This window comes from Papaver somniferum, chromosome 7 (genome assembly GCF_003573695.1).
Source record: "Papaver somniferum cultivar HN1 chromosome 7, ASM357369v1, whole genome shotgun sequence".
NCBI lineage: Eukaryota > Viridiplantae > Streptophyta > Magnoliopsida > Ranunculales > Papaveraceae > Papaver > Papaver somniferum.
This window is the reverse complement of record NC_039364.1, coordinates 257,978,711-257,996,737: the sequence shown is the minus strand read 5'-3', so window position 1 is coordinate 257,996,737 and position 18,027 is coordinate 257,978,711. Positions and strand designations below refer to the sequence as shown.

The 18,027-nt window shown below is 34.4% G+C and overlaps 1 protein-coding gene and 1 long non-coding RNA gene across 3 annotated transcripts; one reads left to right on the top strand and one right to left on the bottom strand.

The window, feature by feature from the left end:
- Window positions 1-9,355: 9,355 nt before the first annotated feature.
- Window positions 9,356-9,941, top strand: LOC113293684. 2 transcript variants are annotated; one of them, XR_003332464.1, is made up of 2 exons: window positions 9,356-9,535; window positions 9,678-9,941. It is a non-coding gene; the product is annotated as an uncharacterized LOC113293684 (long non-coding RNA). The 2 variants fall into 2 exon arrangements; XR_003332463.1 differs by having other exon boundaries at window positions 9,667-9,941.
- A 6,641-nt stretch (window positions 9,942-16,582) lies between these two features.
- Window positions 16,583-17,314, bottom strand: LOC113296437 (putative disease resistance protein RGA3). The gene has a single exon (XM_026544743.1). The coding sequence runs from the start codon at window positions 17,312-17,314 to the stop codon at window positions 16,583-16,585; it is 732 nt and encodes a 243-aa protein (XP_026400528.1).
- Window positions 17,315-18,027: the final 713 nt, after the last annotated feature.

The following is an 18,027-nucleotide window of genomic DNA, read 5'->3' as shown; positions in this document are numbered from 1 at the left end:
CCCCCCCCCCCCCCCCCCCCCCTCATATTTGTTCTATTTTTTGAGCTCATTTTTTTCTGCTTCAGATGAGGGCTGTACAGAGTCGAGCACAATTTTTTGATTCGGATGGTTGGGAAGCAAAGGCCAAGGAAGAAGTCGTGTATGGTTTGGTAGTTGATGTCTGGTATAGGATTAGATGGGGTAAGAACAAAAGGAAGAAGTAATTATTTGCTGGGATTGAGCATTTGGTTGTTCTTGAACCATCACTCCTCGTACTTTGCATGATGCAAATTGGATATGTGTGCAAAGTCATGGTACCAATCCAGCTCAGGTTCAACCAAGCTGGAGAACAAAAATGTGTTCATTTACACCAAGCAAGACTAGTAAGGTTAGCTTTTTGACAGACGAAAAAATTGGATTTGAGAGTTGTTGGGTTCCTCATAGGAAAGAGAAACCCTCTAAAAATAGGTGGTTATAAACGGCAAGCTGGGTTGCGGGGCTCTTCCTCAAATGGCAACAGGTTCCCTACCACTGGTTGTGCTCAAATCCAGATTTAGAAAAAGTTGCACAATGGTATTTGGGTTGGAAACAAATTTTCGCGCAAGAAGCTGCAGAGTTGTTAGCCAATAATCGGATACGGTATCAATTAGACACAGGCTTTGGTTATGATGAACCAGGTTGTTGAAGGTATGGAGGTAACGCAACCTGGGGAAAGAGTCACCTGCGCGTGACTGAGCAAAAGGCAGTTTGAGGCTCAACAAAACACAACAGCTTATGCTCAACAAGAAGCTGTTGCCATCATGGGAAGTGGAGTGCATGCTGACAGTATGATTGAAGTGCCCGTAATAAATTATGGGTATCGAGGGTTCATAGATAGGAAAACAGAAATCAAAGAAGACAATGTTTAAAGTGGTTCGGCACTAACGCCTACGTCCACTGATAGAACCCCGAAGGGTGAATTTGATTGATCTCCAGAGTTTGATAATTCTGGGACAACTTTACATTTACATTCACGCTCTTATTTATAGTGTGATATGACTAAACCTAAGAAGATAATACCTTAACTAAAATATCTTGACTAGGTAAATATTTAGGAAAATATAAAGATTACATTTAATAATTTTGATCTTGTAATCTGTAATTATCTTCTAATATCTTCTCTTCATGGACATTGCACGGACACCTCGGTATCTTCTCTTCACGTACGGTTACCTTGATATCTTGTATATGTGGAATATATTTCAAAAACCCCCCTCAAGTTAAACACGGAAATGTTTTGAAGTGTTTAATTTGAACCATTTCAATAAAATGTCTTGTAGCTTGAACTTTGATTGTTGACCATGGTATTTGATCTTCGATGACATACCACGATAGTTGAATAAAGGAAAGCTGTGATAGCAGAAGCAGCAAAATGATAACTGCAGAGTATATATGTAGGTCTTTTACGGAGAATTGGCTTGATTGGCCAATGGACTTGATTGTTAGTTACTAACCATACGAGAAATTCATGTTGAGTCCATGTTGAGAAACATTAATGGACTTCGAAGAGACTCCTATAAAGTGAACACAAAATGGTAAAACAACCCATTTGGAAAGATTCGGAAGCTAAGATGAACCGATCTTGATTGGAGACGCATAATAATTTTGGAAACATCCCAGCACAATAATTTTGGAGAGTAAATGAGTTTCTAAAAGACCAAAAAGAAAAAAAAAAAGGTCTCGACAGTGAAACAGAAAGATAATTGATTTCGATCTGCAAATAAAATCAATTGCCGAATATGCTACTTAATTGATTTGACAACAAGATAATTAACGTATCCATAGGGATATCCAACAGTGGAATTTGAATGTCATTGGTTCTGAAAAAGTGTAAAGATGAACACAGTGATTGATATTTTGTTGATGTTAAAATAAGATCTTGGATAAAGATCTAAAAGAGATATATTATATCATCGACCATATGATAGCGATTTCGATCTTGGTGTTAGATCCATATAGTGATTAATGGATTCTAATTGTGATAAATATATCCCAAACGATATTGGTGAATATTTTCATAAGAAATAAGATATTCTCGAAAATGGAATGATATTTCGGAATCGGATGAATATTTCTCAGAAAATATGGAAAGAGTTGAGACGTGATACATACATCTTTTATTTAAGGAATATTGGCTCATAAAATCAGAGCAAGCAGCGAATTGTAAGATCTTGGAGATCCTGGATAATGATCAAAATGTAGATACATTAGATGAGTTTTCGTAACTGAAAACTGATTTCGAAAGATTTTAAAGAAACCCATGATAAATGGATCGTGATTTAATGAATCAACCCTTAATATATCCCAAAAAAAAAATGGGACAAGAGCATGATAGATTGATAGAGTCGTGGTTGATAACAACCAGTAACAAAAAATTAAAAAAAAATGGTTTGACAACCAGTAACAACCAAAGATACCAAAAATAACTCATTTGACTTAAATACTTAATGGATTCCCATTAGTCACGGTTATAGATGAGAGCCAATATTAATGTGTGGTTGAATAATTTGTAACACCACAAATAGAAAGAATATTATCGAAAATAAATGAAGATTTCCGGCGTGATATTGACCAGAAGTATGAAAATAGGAGATGAATATTATAGAACCCACGAATCTTATATGCAAAAAAAGACGTGAACGCTATACCATGTCTTTACTGTTTGATGATTTAAGAGCAGAAAGAGCATTGATTAGTTTAGATGTAAACAAACTGTGAATACTGAAACAAATCCTCTTCAAAAGTTTGATACCCAATTCTGATAACAGGGAAAATAAATTTTTGAACTTCCTCGTGATTTAAGATGCTAACCTTAAGAAATCTTGGAAGCAGTGAAAATATCAAGCATCAAACTCAAAACAAAAAAGATGCTTAGATGCGAAAAACGAAGATTTTAATTTTGTAGCGGAAACGATTCGAGCGGATCTCCCCGCTATGATACCATAATAAATTATGGGTATCGAGGGTTCATAGATCGTAAAACAGAAATCAAAGAAGACAATGTTTAAAGTGGTTCGACACTAACGCCTACATCCACTGATAGAACCCCGAAGGGTGAATTTGATTGATCTCCAGAGTTTGATAATTCTGGGATAACTTTATATTTACATTCACGCTCTTATTTATAATGTGATATGACTAAACCTAAGAAGATAATACCTTAGCTAAAATATCTTGACTAGGTAAATATTTAGGAAAATATAAAGATTACATTTAATAATTTTGATCTTGTAATCTGTAATTATCTTCTAATATCTTCTCTTCATGGACATTGCACGGACACCTCGGTATCTTCTCTTCACGTACGGTTACCTTGATATCTTGTATATGGGGAATATATTTCAACATCCCGGAATGAGTTTGAAAGAAATTAATGAGGTCTATGCACAACAGCATGAGTTGCTGTTTAAACCAAAGCCTGGCAGGTCACATAATCCGTCTCCAGATATATGGTTTTGGTAACATAAGTATATATGTTGATTCCTTAAATTAAAAAGTCTTTGCACAGACAGAAGCCGGTTGGTCACTGTTGTCACTTGTTCAGCTGCATCAAATGCAACGGTAATTTGCTCCGGAACGGCTCTGAGATCTACGAGCATGTACCAACTGTAATTTGCTGTCATACATATCAAAATAAGTTTAGTTGGAAGGGATACTGCATTTTATTTCATGTAACAATTTATTTGGAGTTCACAACTATGTTTCAAGCTTGAAATGAAACTACCTCTTGAGACTAGCAAAATTCACAATAAAATGATAAACCAGTAACCCCAAAATTCAATTTGTGACTGACTAAATCAACAACCTGTCTAGTAGAAGCACAATGATAGGTGTCGTAAACACCTTGATATTTATCTATTGTTTATGCTTTCTTTGCGAGTTTTCTTACAAAATATGTATCTTATGTTTGCTTTTGAGTTTATTAGGTGCAATAAAAAGTCGTTTGAAGCAAAAGAAGAAGAAATTAGCCATTTGGAGCGAAAAGCACAAAAAGGTCAATTCACATGGGATATTTATATTTGGAGAAGACTAGGTTTCACAAGAAAGAGGTGACGAATGAACTGACAACAAGAAGAATTATGCTGGGAACTGAGTTGTCAGTCTTCCAAGACTGACAATTGAAAACACCTCCATTTGGGTGACCCTTATCCTAATGAGTGGGTATTGTAAATCCGTTTTCCTTATAACGTAGAAACTAGGTCGAGTTGGTCATTACACGCCCAGTTCTTCTCTCAGCCAAATATCGTAGCAGCTCTCAGTTCCTTGCCAAGAATGGTTCACACCGGAAAGCTCAGGTCTGGTGGAGTACGTCGTCGGACCAGAGAGTTCTAAAAGCGTAATACAAGTATAATTTGTGTTTGAATTCTCAGATGAAAACTCTATCAAGAACAATAAGCCGATGTCGGAGAAAATGGAGATGAAGGGAGTAGAATCATCAAGCAGTTGCGAGTTTCTGTGGATTCAAATGTATGTAAACAATAGGTTTGTGTTGGATTTGCATTTGTCAGTGATGGTTTCGATAATTGAAGACTAGGGTTGAATTCTAACTGAAATTGGGTTCTTGGTGCTGGTTTTGAATGATTCTGTTGGTGTTGATTGTTCGAATTGGAGATGGATTGACAGAATATGAAGTTAGGGTTTGGATTGAGAAGTTGAGCAGTAAATGAAGAATTGGGTACTGTTGATTTGGTGGATACCGTGGGGATTGAATGGAAGAAATTGAAGTTCTGTGTGTGTGATTCAATGTCAGGTCAATCGAAGAAGGAGAAGATACTGTTAATGTGGATTAAGAGGAATCTGATGCTGCTACTCATTGCAGTTGACATGAACTGAAGTGTATAGATTTGCAGGTGGTGATTTCAGTTGAGGTTAATGGTTTGGTTGCAGCTGTAGTTGAGTGCCAGATGGTTTGTTGGTGGTATATGAATTGCGAGAAAGGTGTCACTGTTATTGGAAATGAGTTGAGCTGCTGGTGATGGATGCTGTGGTGGTCATGTGTTGAGTTGCAATGAAGCTGAGAAAAGAGCATTTGGGTTGTTGTGCTCCAAGGATTGGTGGTGCTGATGTTGCCAAGGGTGAACTCAGAGAAGGTTTAGGTGATGCCTGAGGTTGCAGTTGAGCTAGGAGATGCAGGGATTTGAGTTTGGCAGCAAGGGGATAGTGTTGGTTGGCCTGGAGAGGAGCAGAAAAATAGAATTGGAGCAGTAAGGTGTTGTGTTTGGTACACAAGAAGGTGGTTGATATTCTTGGTGCTGTGATTTGCTCAAAAGAAAATGGGTTTGCAGTGCTCTTGAGGTGTTGATGCTTCTGGCAGTCGATTGAGCTGGTGGATTTGAAGATATGGTGGTGGAAGTCCTGGTGGTTATCAAGTTACTCAAGGGAGGTGAATTTTTGACAGTGCGTTAAGATGTCTGGAGTTGCAGTGCAGGTGTATGCTGAGCTTAATTAGAACCTGAGAACAAGATGGAAGAAGTGAAGTGCAGGCAGTTGGAGTTGTTGCTAAAGAAGGTTGTGTATGAACTGTTGCAAGTGGATGGATCTAAGTAGATGCATTACAGAGAAGGATGGAGTTGTTACAAAGTATTGGTTGTGGCAGTGATGGTTGAAACTGTTACAAGAGGAGTTGTGATTGCAATCTGGTGGTGCTCAAGTGGATTGATAGTGGCTCGAGGTGAAGTTGAGTTCTTGATGTGGTGTTGGCTGCCCTGGTGGTACAAGAAGAAGCTGTCTGAGCTAGGGCTGAAGTTGCGGGTGCATATACAGTTGGAGTTAACTGGCACTGATGAATGGATTTGTGAATGCTTGTACTGCCTGGGAATGTGATGAAATTGCAGTGCAGCTGAGAATTACAAGATCAGCAGGTGGAATAAGAGATGAAGTTACAAAATGGCAGTGGTAGCTGCAAGATAGAAGAAATGTTGAGCAGTATGGGTTCAAGAAGCTACTGCAATGAAAAGAAGGGATTAGTGGTGTTGTTGTGACTGAGATGTGAATGAGGTGGCTTGAGCTAATAATGGCAGTTATGGCTTTGAGGCAGTGAGAATGAGCTCAGGTTGCAAAGAATGTGTGCAGAGTTATGAAATGGAGGTGTTGAACAGAAAATGCAGTGGCTGCAAGAATGAGTGTGGCGATGTTTAATGTGGTAGTACAGATGAAGCTGATTCAGGTGGAATGAAAGGTGCAGCACTGGTTAGGCCTTGGCCTAACTTAGCTGACAAGCTCTCTGACTTAACCTGACTTGGCTGGCTTAACTCACTGGTTGACCAGTCGACTTTGACCGATGACCAAGTTTGACCGTTGACCGGTAGTGGACTTTCCTGGTAACCGGCGACAACACTCCGGTAAGATTCCGGCTATGCCATCAGCAATCCCGGCGAACAATTTTGAACAGAGATTTTCACACGGGTATTTTCCACACATGGGCTTGGTGGACCACGTGGAGATGGGTTTTGAGAAGACCTAAACTTGGAAAGAGTATCCTTTTGGAATTGAAGAAGCATATAAATAGAAAAGTCTTTCTCTAAACCTAGAGATATCTCCATTAGGGAGACTCCTACTTGTTTTCTAGGATTTCACATGATAGTTCTTCTTTGCTTTCTATGATGATTTCCAAAAACATAAGTAGTTGATTTTGTTATTGGTTAAAGATGTGGTTGGATTTTGAAAACAAGTTATGATTTTTATGAATTAGTTTTCTCTCAATATTATCGTTTGATTTCTATTGTGTATAATAATTGCATGATTGACGAATTGCAATATGATTGAATGTCTGTTTAGTTAAGTCTAGAATTGATTGAACTTACATCCATATCTATAGCTAATTTAGGGTTCATCATCGAGCGATAACCTTGAATACGAGTAGCATGATATGATTATGGTTTGTAGTGATACATCTTTGTAGTCATATGTAGAAATTGACCTTTGTTCGAATTGTCTGCGGAATGTATTATAATTGCATTGATTAGCCTATTTCTGAAACTTAATGCTCTTAGGAATTGAAATTGATTAGAGCAAGGCGTTAGGTTATTCTTTAGGTAGAATTCACATACGCAGCTCTAATGTGTGTGTTGATGATTTAAGAAATTTACGGAGTATTCTTGCAATAAGGTATTCTAGGGCTTTTGATGATAGCGAGATTAAATACGAATTCTAATCATACATTCAAAACTTATTTGCTAATGAAGATGAAACCTTTATCCAATATTTCCTCATCCTTGATTTGCGTGTTCACTTTTTATTGTTTTGCTTTTATTTTAGTATACTTTTATAAAAATCAAAAAATCCCCCTTGTTACTTATAAGAAACCATAACACATTGATAACCCAAAATCTCTCTGCGGGAACGATCCTTTCTTACCCTTGCTATATTATATATTTTGAGTAATTAGAAAGTAATTTATTTTTGACGCATACGACAACGATCACACAGGAATACAACACTCAAGGGTGAGGAAATTTCCATCGAACGATCAAGCTGAAATTATTTCTGACTGGAAGATGCAGCCATGAATTCATACAATTAAATGCTAAATACCCTCATCCTCAGGTGTTAGTTGTAAGAGGAACCAAGGAACTAACAAGGCTGTCATGGAGATCAGATGAGCCATGAAGTGACTGCCATGCAAGACCACAAACGGACTCAGAACTCAAGGCAGCAGCAGGAAACACATAAATAGATTTGTAGCCGCAAATTAGCAGATGACTACTGATAGTGGTCAACGTTTTTCTTAACCTGTAAAAGGTGAAAAATGGAAATAAGAGTAATAAGGAGAAAACCATGAGATCATCCTCAATCACATGACCATGACATCAGGTGTGGCAGTTTGGATCAAAATCAGCCGAGAAAAGTTTAAGGTATCACAAAATGTTAGTTCCATGTATTAGGCATTGTGGATATACTTCAGCTCAAGAATGAATGCTGGCTGGACACATAGGAATTCTGTAAATTCACAGTTTGAAGATTGGAATGCAAGTCAACCCAAACCAATTGTCAATAAAGTATGGTGGATGCTTCCATTTGCCATTGTATATGATCAAGAGATACATTTTTAAATGAGTTTTGAAGTGGTTTAATCTTAATGACCTGATTCAATTTTTGTACGAAGCAGTGACTTTGGCTGTCATAATGTAGGATGGGTTTGAGCTGTAGTGTGGATTTAGGATGAATCAGTTGGAGCTCAAGTTGTAAATTTCTTTTTTCCTTTTTTTCTTGATAAAAATTTACCCCTTCCGTCTCAAAAAAAAATAAAAAATAAATAAATCAACAGAAGCCCAACTCCAAGTGGTAGCCTTCAGGAATAGAGGTTGCTTGAGAACTGGATGGTTGCGCAGACTGTTGAGCTCAGAGTTCAATTGCATCAGCTATTAAGAAGAACTTGATGCAGTTACAAGCGCCTTTTTACGGTACTGTCAAACATCATGATTAACCATCTGAGAATCAAGCAGGTAATTCTGTGATCCCCGTGCCTGAGACATCAAGCAACCTTAAATGCTTCCAAGCTTCGATACCGCCAGGGAACATCTGAAATTCAGTGCACTAAGAGAGGTTCAGTGTCCTTAAGTTACAGAAGCTAGTGACTGAATCAGGTAGTGTTGTAATTATCGTGCAAGAGAGATTAAGATGCCTCATATTTTTCAAAGACCCAAAGTTTTTAGGAAGCTCTTGAAACTTGCTACCACATAATACCAACGTCTGTAATTTACTAGATTACTGCAACATTGAAGGCCGACCAAAAAAGATAACCTTTGGTGGTGGGGGTCGGCCAAATAAACAATATGCACAAAGCAATGAAGCACACACATTCTTAAAATGGCCGAGGGCTCGCTTCAAATACGTCCAACATTAATTACACCTATGATATATGCATTTTTATCGAAAATATAAACAATTTTATAACATTCCTGATAGTTTGGAAATTTGTTCGTTATACATGTGTCGGCATCAGTGCTACCCAAGCATAAATTGAAAAAACATAGATTTTCTGGTGGCGTATACTCTCCCAACTCCCTTTCAAAAAAAAAGTATACTCTCCCAACTGAATCACATCAAGTATAGGAAGTGATGAGTAAACAATATAATTAACCTTTTTACACTGTTTTAATTATTTTGGATTAGTCCAGCCGATCAAGAATCCGACTCTCAAGTAGAAAATCTCATGAAATATCCTTTTTATATGTAAATATACATATGGGTTATGGCGGGCTGGAAATGGCAGCAGCGACAGTCCAACTGGTTGGATTCGGACGGGACCTGAGCTGGACGTTCCTGTAAGAAAAAAAAAACAAAAAAAAATTAGAAGAAAAACAAAGAAAAAAAGATGTACTACTGCAAGAATCACCCTAGTCATACAATTAGGTGGTTTCCTTTTCTTTCTCCTCCACATATCTTTGTGGTTCACTTATGTAAACCATGTGCCCCTAATCAATCCAAAGGTTCAACTTTTTCAATATTCCGACCATGGATTGGATTTGAAGCTCGTATATTGTTTGAGAATCTTGGGGCGAAGTTTACTTTCCAGGTATGCTTGATGTGTTTGTTGTATTAAGTTAGATCTGATTTAAGATTTTATCAATTTAGGTTAACTGTTGATTGTTTATGATCATGTTAAATTTTGATTCCTGGTTTTTTTAATCATGATCTTAAAATCAGTTTCATCACAGGAAGATGTATTAACTCGGCTCAATGAAAATTGAATGACGGACTTGGGGAACTCACAGAATTGGGTAATACCTCCGACCCGTTATTCCGTCTTCTTCACCCGCGACCAACCCAATGGTGGTCCGAAATCTTACCTTTCTGTATTCTGTTTGTTTACTCTGTTTTTATTTCTTTCTTTTTTTAATATTTGAAATCCTTTACCCGATTCTCTGCAACTGCAATTCTACAAGTCGGGTGATTAGTTATACAATCGTTCGAATTTGATTGTTTGTCAAGCTACAAATCAGTGGGTTGTAGTGTAGAACTTTAGTTGGATGAACCGATGAAACTTATAAAAGCAATGGAGGTTTTTTTTTCTTTGTTAAGTATTTGAAGAAGAAATTGATGGATTATGATCGATTTATTGAATAGTTTGAAGAAGTTTGAACATGTAATTTGTTTATTTGGCTGTATTTGATCATAATTTTTTATCAATTTGATTGATTACCTCAAATTTAATCCCAATTTGTGATCAAAAACTCAATTTCAATTTCTCTGCACATTTGTTGTGACCGACATTTTTGGTTTTTTCATCACATAGGTATAAGATTTAATTTTATAGATACTTAAATTAGGATCGTGAACTTCATGATAATCAAACAATCAAACACGCGAGAATAAGTTTATACGGAGTACCTGGGATCGCAAATCCATCATACGCCGATCATGTTTGGAGTAGGAATAATACCTTGTGGAGGTCATGGTTTCTCTGTCTTGACCTTAGCTGTAATGAGTGGTCATTTCTTAGATACAATAGTAATGGTTATTGTTTCCCTTTCATAGGTAGAGAGAGGACCAGGTTCCTAGGATTTTAGTATTAGACATTAGATCTCGACCGTCGATCAAGGAAGAGCATAAATAGGATACTAACTCCTTATATAAACCATGGATTAGATATTTAGCAATATCTTAAATATAACCAGATTCTCACATGGGCGCAATAGAGATAATTATCACATAAGAAATTATCTTACATTCTCCCACTGGTCCATGTGATAATCTATAAATGGTTAATTTCAGGAAACATAAGGCGCGCGTAATTTCTAAATAATAACTTTAGTGGTTAACTTAATACCTTGATCAAATAAGTTATTCATGCGAGTCATAGCGGTTGCACATTGTCTTGTTATCAACATGTTCCCTTCCATGTACCACAACATAAACAACTTATTCAACTAGGCCTTTAAGAGGAGTATCATAATGGTCCAGTGATGTCTTTGAGAAAGACGATTTCTGTAAACATTCATCCATTCACATAAACGTATACTAAACATGGATACAGAAATAATTCAGAATAATATTAATAATAGCTCAATAATTGTTCAAAAATAAGCAGATAAAGTAGCTGAAAATAATAAATTACTCCCACAGACCTGCGATTTTAATCTTTTCTTAAGAGGTCTTAAAAGGTAATTATCCATTAAGTGCATCTCCAAATGCAATTGTGCTTAAGCGATAAATTAACAACTATTGTTTCTGAATTTCGTAATTCACGCATATATACTCAAGGTTTATGTGTCTTGTTCCCTTCGTATACATATCGTGCTTTAATGCTGCGAAGCTAAGACGATAAATTTCAGCAATGTAGAAACAAACTTTAAGTCTCTAAGTATCGCAGTCATAAATATTCAAACTCAATTGTGGGACTAGTATTAATGGATTCTTCCTTTATAGAGTCCATAAAAATTGAAGTCTATAAAAACCCAATAAACTCTTGTTGGGTTGCTAACTAATTATAAGACATAAGTTAAAATAGTATCTCAAAATTCTTGATAGTTTTCCTATAATTTGTTCTTCGATTCTTTAACATATCAACAACTAGTTATAAGTTTCATATCAGAATTAAGACGTAATGAATATTAAATTTATATCTTCTATCCAACATGTAAAATCTTTTAAATATGTTATTATCTCAAAATTCCTTGAATATTCGATATATGTCTTATATGAGAGCTTTATTTATCCATATGATATTACGATCACATGGTAAGATTCATTCATATTCTTTACTTCAAAAAACTATAGAGATATGCATAAAGTCAAGATCACTACTCGTAGGTAATCGTCTTAACATACAAGACCAAGAGTATGAATTATTCCCACTGATCTTGAGTTATATGCATAAATCTGTAATAATTTCATACAAAACTTGAAACATTTATAGTTCTGTTGAATTTCATATACCATTATGGGAGGATGCTCAAATTTCATACTTTGACTTTTAAAATTTGTAGACTAAAATTTCTCATTAATGAAGGCTACGTTCACATTTAATTAATGCAAATCTTAGGTCATACTGAGCTACTAATAATACTATGAAAATTCTGAATAAATCTTTCTTTGACACGAGAGAAAAACTTATTTATAATCAATGCATCGTTTCAGAGTAAAATCTTTGACAATAAGTCTTGCTTTATACCGTTCAAAATTGCTATTACAGTCGTATTAGGTCAGAAAGACCCACTTTCATACAACTGATTTGTGTCTTTGGAGCAATTAAACAATATCCGACAGTTGACTTTCAACCAATGATTTTTGCTCACATAGCATCAATCCATTAATCAAAATTATTGCACATAATATTTGTGAACCTAAAACCGAGTCTTTGCCATTCCATATCAAAATGTAATAAATTCTCGTAAGAAAATCACTGAAACAACATGAATAACTTTCTTTCAATCTCTGTTGAGACCTTTTTAATGCTGGTTCATGTTGTTATCAAAATATTTCTTTATTGGCATTAGTTATATTATGGAGTATTGGATCAGTAATTTGTGATCTTTCATTATCTAACATTTTGATAATGAGAAGATTCACAATATCTGTAGAAATCTTAAATAAAGGGATCATTATCATGATTTCTTGAACAGATATATCCACGTACTCCCACTAATTATGCCATCATTAATAAATTTATATTTTCGATTTCAATAATTCCCATACTACGGTTAGAACATTAATGAATATCATTTGGATTATTTAGGAAAACCAATGATCCAGTAATAGTTTCCAAATCCAATTTTCATTCTTCGGAATGTAAGCCCTCACCTCCAACTGAAAAACCATAACTTAAATTTGATTTAAATTAGGTTTCCATCCTTTCTAGTCCAAAGTGTGTCTTTGAAACTGCTTTACTGGAAATCTATTTAAATTACACAGTTGCAGAAAGAACAAACATCCACAAATGTATATCCATTATGCATGGCTTATCATGCTTTTAACCATTTTCATAAAAGTATGATTTAGCCTTTTGATATACACTATTATGCCAAAGATAGGTTGGCCTTGTGTATTGAGCAAAAATTCCAAACTTTTGAAGATATTATCCTGTTTTGTTATACCTTTCACAATATTCACCATCTTTGTCAGATTTTATGATTTTCACTTTATCTATAATTTCCTCTCAATTTCAATAATGAATGTTCGAGAAAACATCCACGGATTGGGATTCATAATGCAATTGGTAGATGTACACAGTAACGCGAAAAAAATTCAGGTGATAAACAATTTTATTTTCCAAAAAATGGACCATTAAAAGTCTACAAAATAATCATAGTCAACAATTAATAAGAACAAAAACTGAAATTTATGATAGAGATAAATGACAATTAAGCTTACAATAGTTACATACCTTCTATAAGATTCTCCTGTGGGTAAAAACCTTATCAAGGAAAAATGTGAGACATGAAAAACATTAGTACATATTTTACCTTCTCATACACACAAGATTATGTTTGTTTAGCACCATAACTAGAATCACCTGTGGGAAACTCACGCCCTAAAATGTATTAACAAACTCCAATAATTCTAAATATGTTCAATCTAACATAATGTGAGTTGTAGTCACCTGTGGGTGGCTATTATTTCACATGTATATGAAACATTTAGATAACCTTAATACTTGTTTAAATTTGTGAACTAAAACTACTTGTGAGCAGCATTGTTCTAATAGTTAAATCGAACTAAGAGGACTCAAGATATACAACACTTACAAGATAAGAATTTAGCATCACTGTGGCGATAACTAAAAAATCCAGCAAATATGTAGAATTGCAAATATCACACTAGCTTTTCTTGTGACGTTGCATGGTCCTAATCAATGATATGGACATCCTTGATCTGACCATAAAATTAGTCGATTATAAACAATTATGAGTAACCCTAAAACATTAATAATAAACCTTTACTCAAAGGCATGTCATCATACATAAATTGTAATAATAATAACACCCTTTAATTGAAATGTCCAAACATAATGAACTTTTCGTAAAACAAAATCGAGCATTTAGCAAATCTATAAGTATAATTCAATAATGAAATTTCGTGAAGAAAATTTCTTTGATGCATCGCTCGTTTAAATATGATACAAACTTAAAGATCATGATAAATAACGGATATATGATGAATTAATATGAAAGGTGTAAATAGTCAACGAGTATCATTTTCAGAAATATGAAGAAATTTATCAAAAATAAAACCTCAATTTCATAGAGGATGCAATAAGTTTTGGACAACATAATAAAAATATTCATGAAAATATGAAAAAAAATCATAATAGGTTACTCAACTCGATAATGAGTTAATTTATGTTAATTTTCTTTTATGCACTTTTAAGAAATAACGTTTAATCATGTAACCATAATGTATGATCAGATATTGTACACTTCAATGTTATCTTAAACATGTGAACTCAAATTACCTGTGGGTAATTGTTTTTCTAATACACTTAAGAAAAACAATATTTTAAGCACTTGACATAATAACGATTATGACTGGAAAAATTATTTGACATCACTGTGGTGATTTCCAAACAACTCAAAAATAATGCCATAATAACTACTAAACCTTGGCTTTACGACTTGGCGTATTCGTGCTTACAATAAAATTATTCTTATTCTTAAGAAAAACACTCTAGTCTCACTGTGGTGATAACTAAAGAATTATGGCCTAAGAATCTTAAGCACAATAATTTTATACGTACAACTGAAATTATCATTAATATTGGGAGAAAAGTGAAACATAATGACACTAGACACCCTCAAGATTCAAATCAGTTCATATCCATATGATCAACAATCATATCAATCAGTGTTTTCTTAAATATGTGAACTCCAATTTCCTGTGGGTAAATTTTGTTCTGATATATTTAAGAAAAACAGGATTACAAGCATTTGACAAAATTTTTGATCATGACCAAAAGTGATTTGACGTCAATGTGGTGATAGCCAATCAACTAAAATAATGTCATTATCACATGATGTCGATAACTGCTAAACCTACACTTTACAGTTTGCAAATTCATGCTTGTAATAACATTATGATTATACTGAGATATAACACTCTAGTATCACTGTGGTGATAACTAAAGAGTCCCATAATAATTTTAAGTATAATCCCATAAAATTTAAAAAAAAAACAATAATGCGAGAGAAACTATATCGTAACACACAAGCACACACACAAACCATATCATAATGCACACACAAATTTAATGGTGTCAAAAAATGGTTTTGATCATAAAATTTATAATGAAACTCGATAAAAAATCGTGTTAGTGTTTCGATAAAGCGGAAGCGTAAGTTAATTTACAATAAAAATTGGTTTCATTAGTTTTAAAATTAATACTGTCTCGTTATCTTAATATTAACTAACACGTATACATGCCCACAAGAAAATATTAATGTTTCCAATTTTTAATGTCTTAATAACCATTCACGTGATGAAAATATTATGTTTATCTTCATTTACTTTGGAGCACTTATTGATTCATGTCATAAAGATATAATGCCCAATAAATATTTTCTCATTTATATCATATCTCCAATTTACCTCTCTTTCACATACAAGACAAGTAGAATATATGGACTTTAGTGGAACAATTATGCATGTTTATGACTACATGATGTTGACATTCTTCCATTTCATTTATCATCATTATTAGGTTCATTATTACCTCATATGCTCATTATATGCCATTATTTAAAAAATAATATTTTAAAAATGATTTTCTTTTATTTACATGCCAAAAATAAAACCATTAGGCCAAAAATAAACTCATAATCAAGATATATTAACTTATTTACATGAAATAAAGGGTAGGACATTAGTATTAAATTAAAATATATTTTCCTCCAAAATTAAGTAGGTTATTAATGTTGAAATATATTTTCTTCCAAAATTAAGAAGGTAATATAAAAGTATACAAGAAAATCATAAGTGATAATGGCCACAGGATCTTAAATTTTACAGTATACCATAATTTTCAACCGATTTGATTTTGATGAGATAATAAAAAATCAAACTGAACATGAAGTGTGAGCATGATATGGGTCAAGATAATTAGATGTGAAAATTAATGCAATTCCATAAGAACGATTATGTTCACAGAAGGGGAAAACCAAATATATCAAACCCAATTTTTTTTTTTATTGCATATGATTAACGGACGATCATGAGTTCCAAACACAAGCTCTAGATGCCAACTATAAGATTTAATTTTATAGATACTTAAATTAGGATCGTGAACTTCATGATAATCACACAATCAAACACGCAAGAATAAGTTTATATGGAGTACCTGGGATCGCAAATCCATCATACGCCGATCATGTTTGGAGTAGGAATAATACCTTGTGGAGGTCATGGTTTCTCTCTCTTGATCTTAGCTGTAATGAGTGGTCATTTCTTAGATACAATAGTAATGGTTATTGTTTCCCTTTCATAGGTAGAGAGAGGACCAGGTTCCTAGGATTTTAGTATTAGACATTAGATCTCGACCGTTCATTAAGGAAGAGCATAAATAGGATACTAACTCCTTATATAAACCATAGGTTAGATATTTAGCAATATCCTAAATATAACCAGATTCTCACATGGGCGCAGTAGAGATAATTATCACATAAGAAATTATCTTACAATAGGGACTCCCTTTGGTCGTCCAATAAAGACTGCAGATATCATTCAAAGCACTGCTAATCTCGCAATATGAAAGATCTAGATACCGTAAATGTCTCAAGTTAGACATCGAAGAAGTTGGTACTGTCATGTTTCTGAACGCACTCATATCTAATACCCGCAAATTCTTAGCACCAAAAAAGAAGCTTTGAGGATTCAAATCTGTACCTGGACCTTGTATTGTAACAACACTGTGCAATTTCTTTCCATTACTCAGGGCATCACAAAATGATTCTAAAGATCCATCAACAGCAACATATGCTAAACAGTGGATGTTAGAAATATGTTCCATCTCATTAGCCTTCAAAGACGAGCATTCATGTTTCCCAACAACAATCTGTGCAAGGTCGTGAATAAGATCATGCATCTTGCACGTCTGGATATCACCAAATTCACCCTTCTCAAAATCTTGGAAGAATGAATTTGACAATAAAATGCTGAAATAGTCATTCCCAATATCTTCCATTGATTTTTCCTTTTGTTCATCCGATGATTGCAGGGATCCTTCTGCTATCCATAAACGAATAAGAGTTTCTTTTTCTATCTTCCAATCCTTCGGAAATACCGAGCAATAAGAGAAACACTGCTTCAAATGTGCAGGCAGATTATCGTAACTTAACTTTAGTGTAGGAGTAGAATATCGCATATGTGTAAGTATGCGAAGTAAGAATTATTCAATGTACGCGAGGATTATCTCACATGGCAAGATTGAAGTGACGCGTTGGATGATGTCAGCTAAATCACGAGTAAAGTGTGATGTTCTATGCGAGGTATAATCTGTGCGAGAATGAGAGATTGTAAATGAGCGAATGTATCGCACAGTGATTCCGAAAATAATGGATCTCTTAGTTGTAATCCACTATGAGGAATCACCATATAAAGGAAAGAGGTCATCACGAAAGAGAGAGATCTTTTAGTGAGCGTTAGACAAGAAACTAGGAGAGAGAAAGTTTATTTGGAGAGCAAGTAAGGTCATTGTAAATCAAGATATCTGATTATAATATTTGAAAGTTAATAAAAGATTCATTATGATTACTTGAATTTTGTTATAGATATATCGGGGTGTGGTTGTAGGTTTTCCCGCAACTACATTTTTGGCGCCAGAAACAGCTTTGGGTGATAAATCCTGTCAACAAGTTACCAAATCTATAAAAGATAGATCTGAAACTTTTAGGGGGAAATACAGAAGTATAATAAAGAATTTATGGAGAAAGCAAGAATTATAACAATACAAGGAAGAGGAAAATATATACAATGTAACTCTATAACTAAAACATCAATCTCTGGTGCATATTTTCAAGAAAAAATAACATGAAGAATTCATAAGAGAAATCATGAAGGCAGGAAGGTGGAAACGGT

Bases quoted from the DNA above. Each gene is read 5' to 3' on its own strand.
- LOC113296437 (XM_026544743.1), bottom strand. From the start codon at position 17,314: ATGCGATATTCTACTCCTACACTAAAGTTAAGTTACGATAATCTGCCT.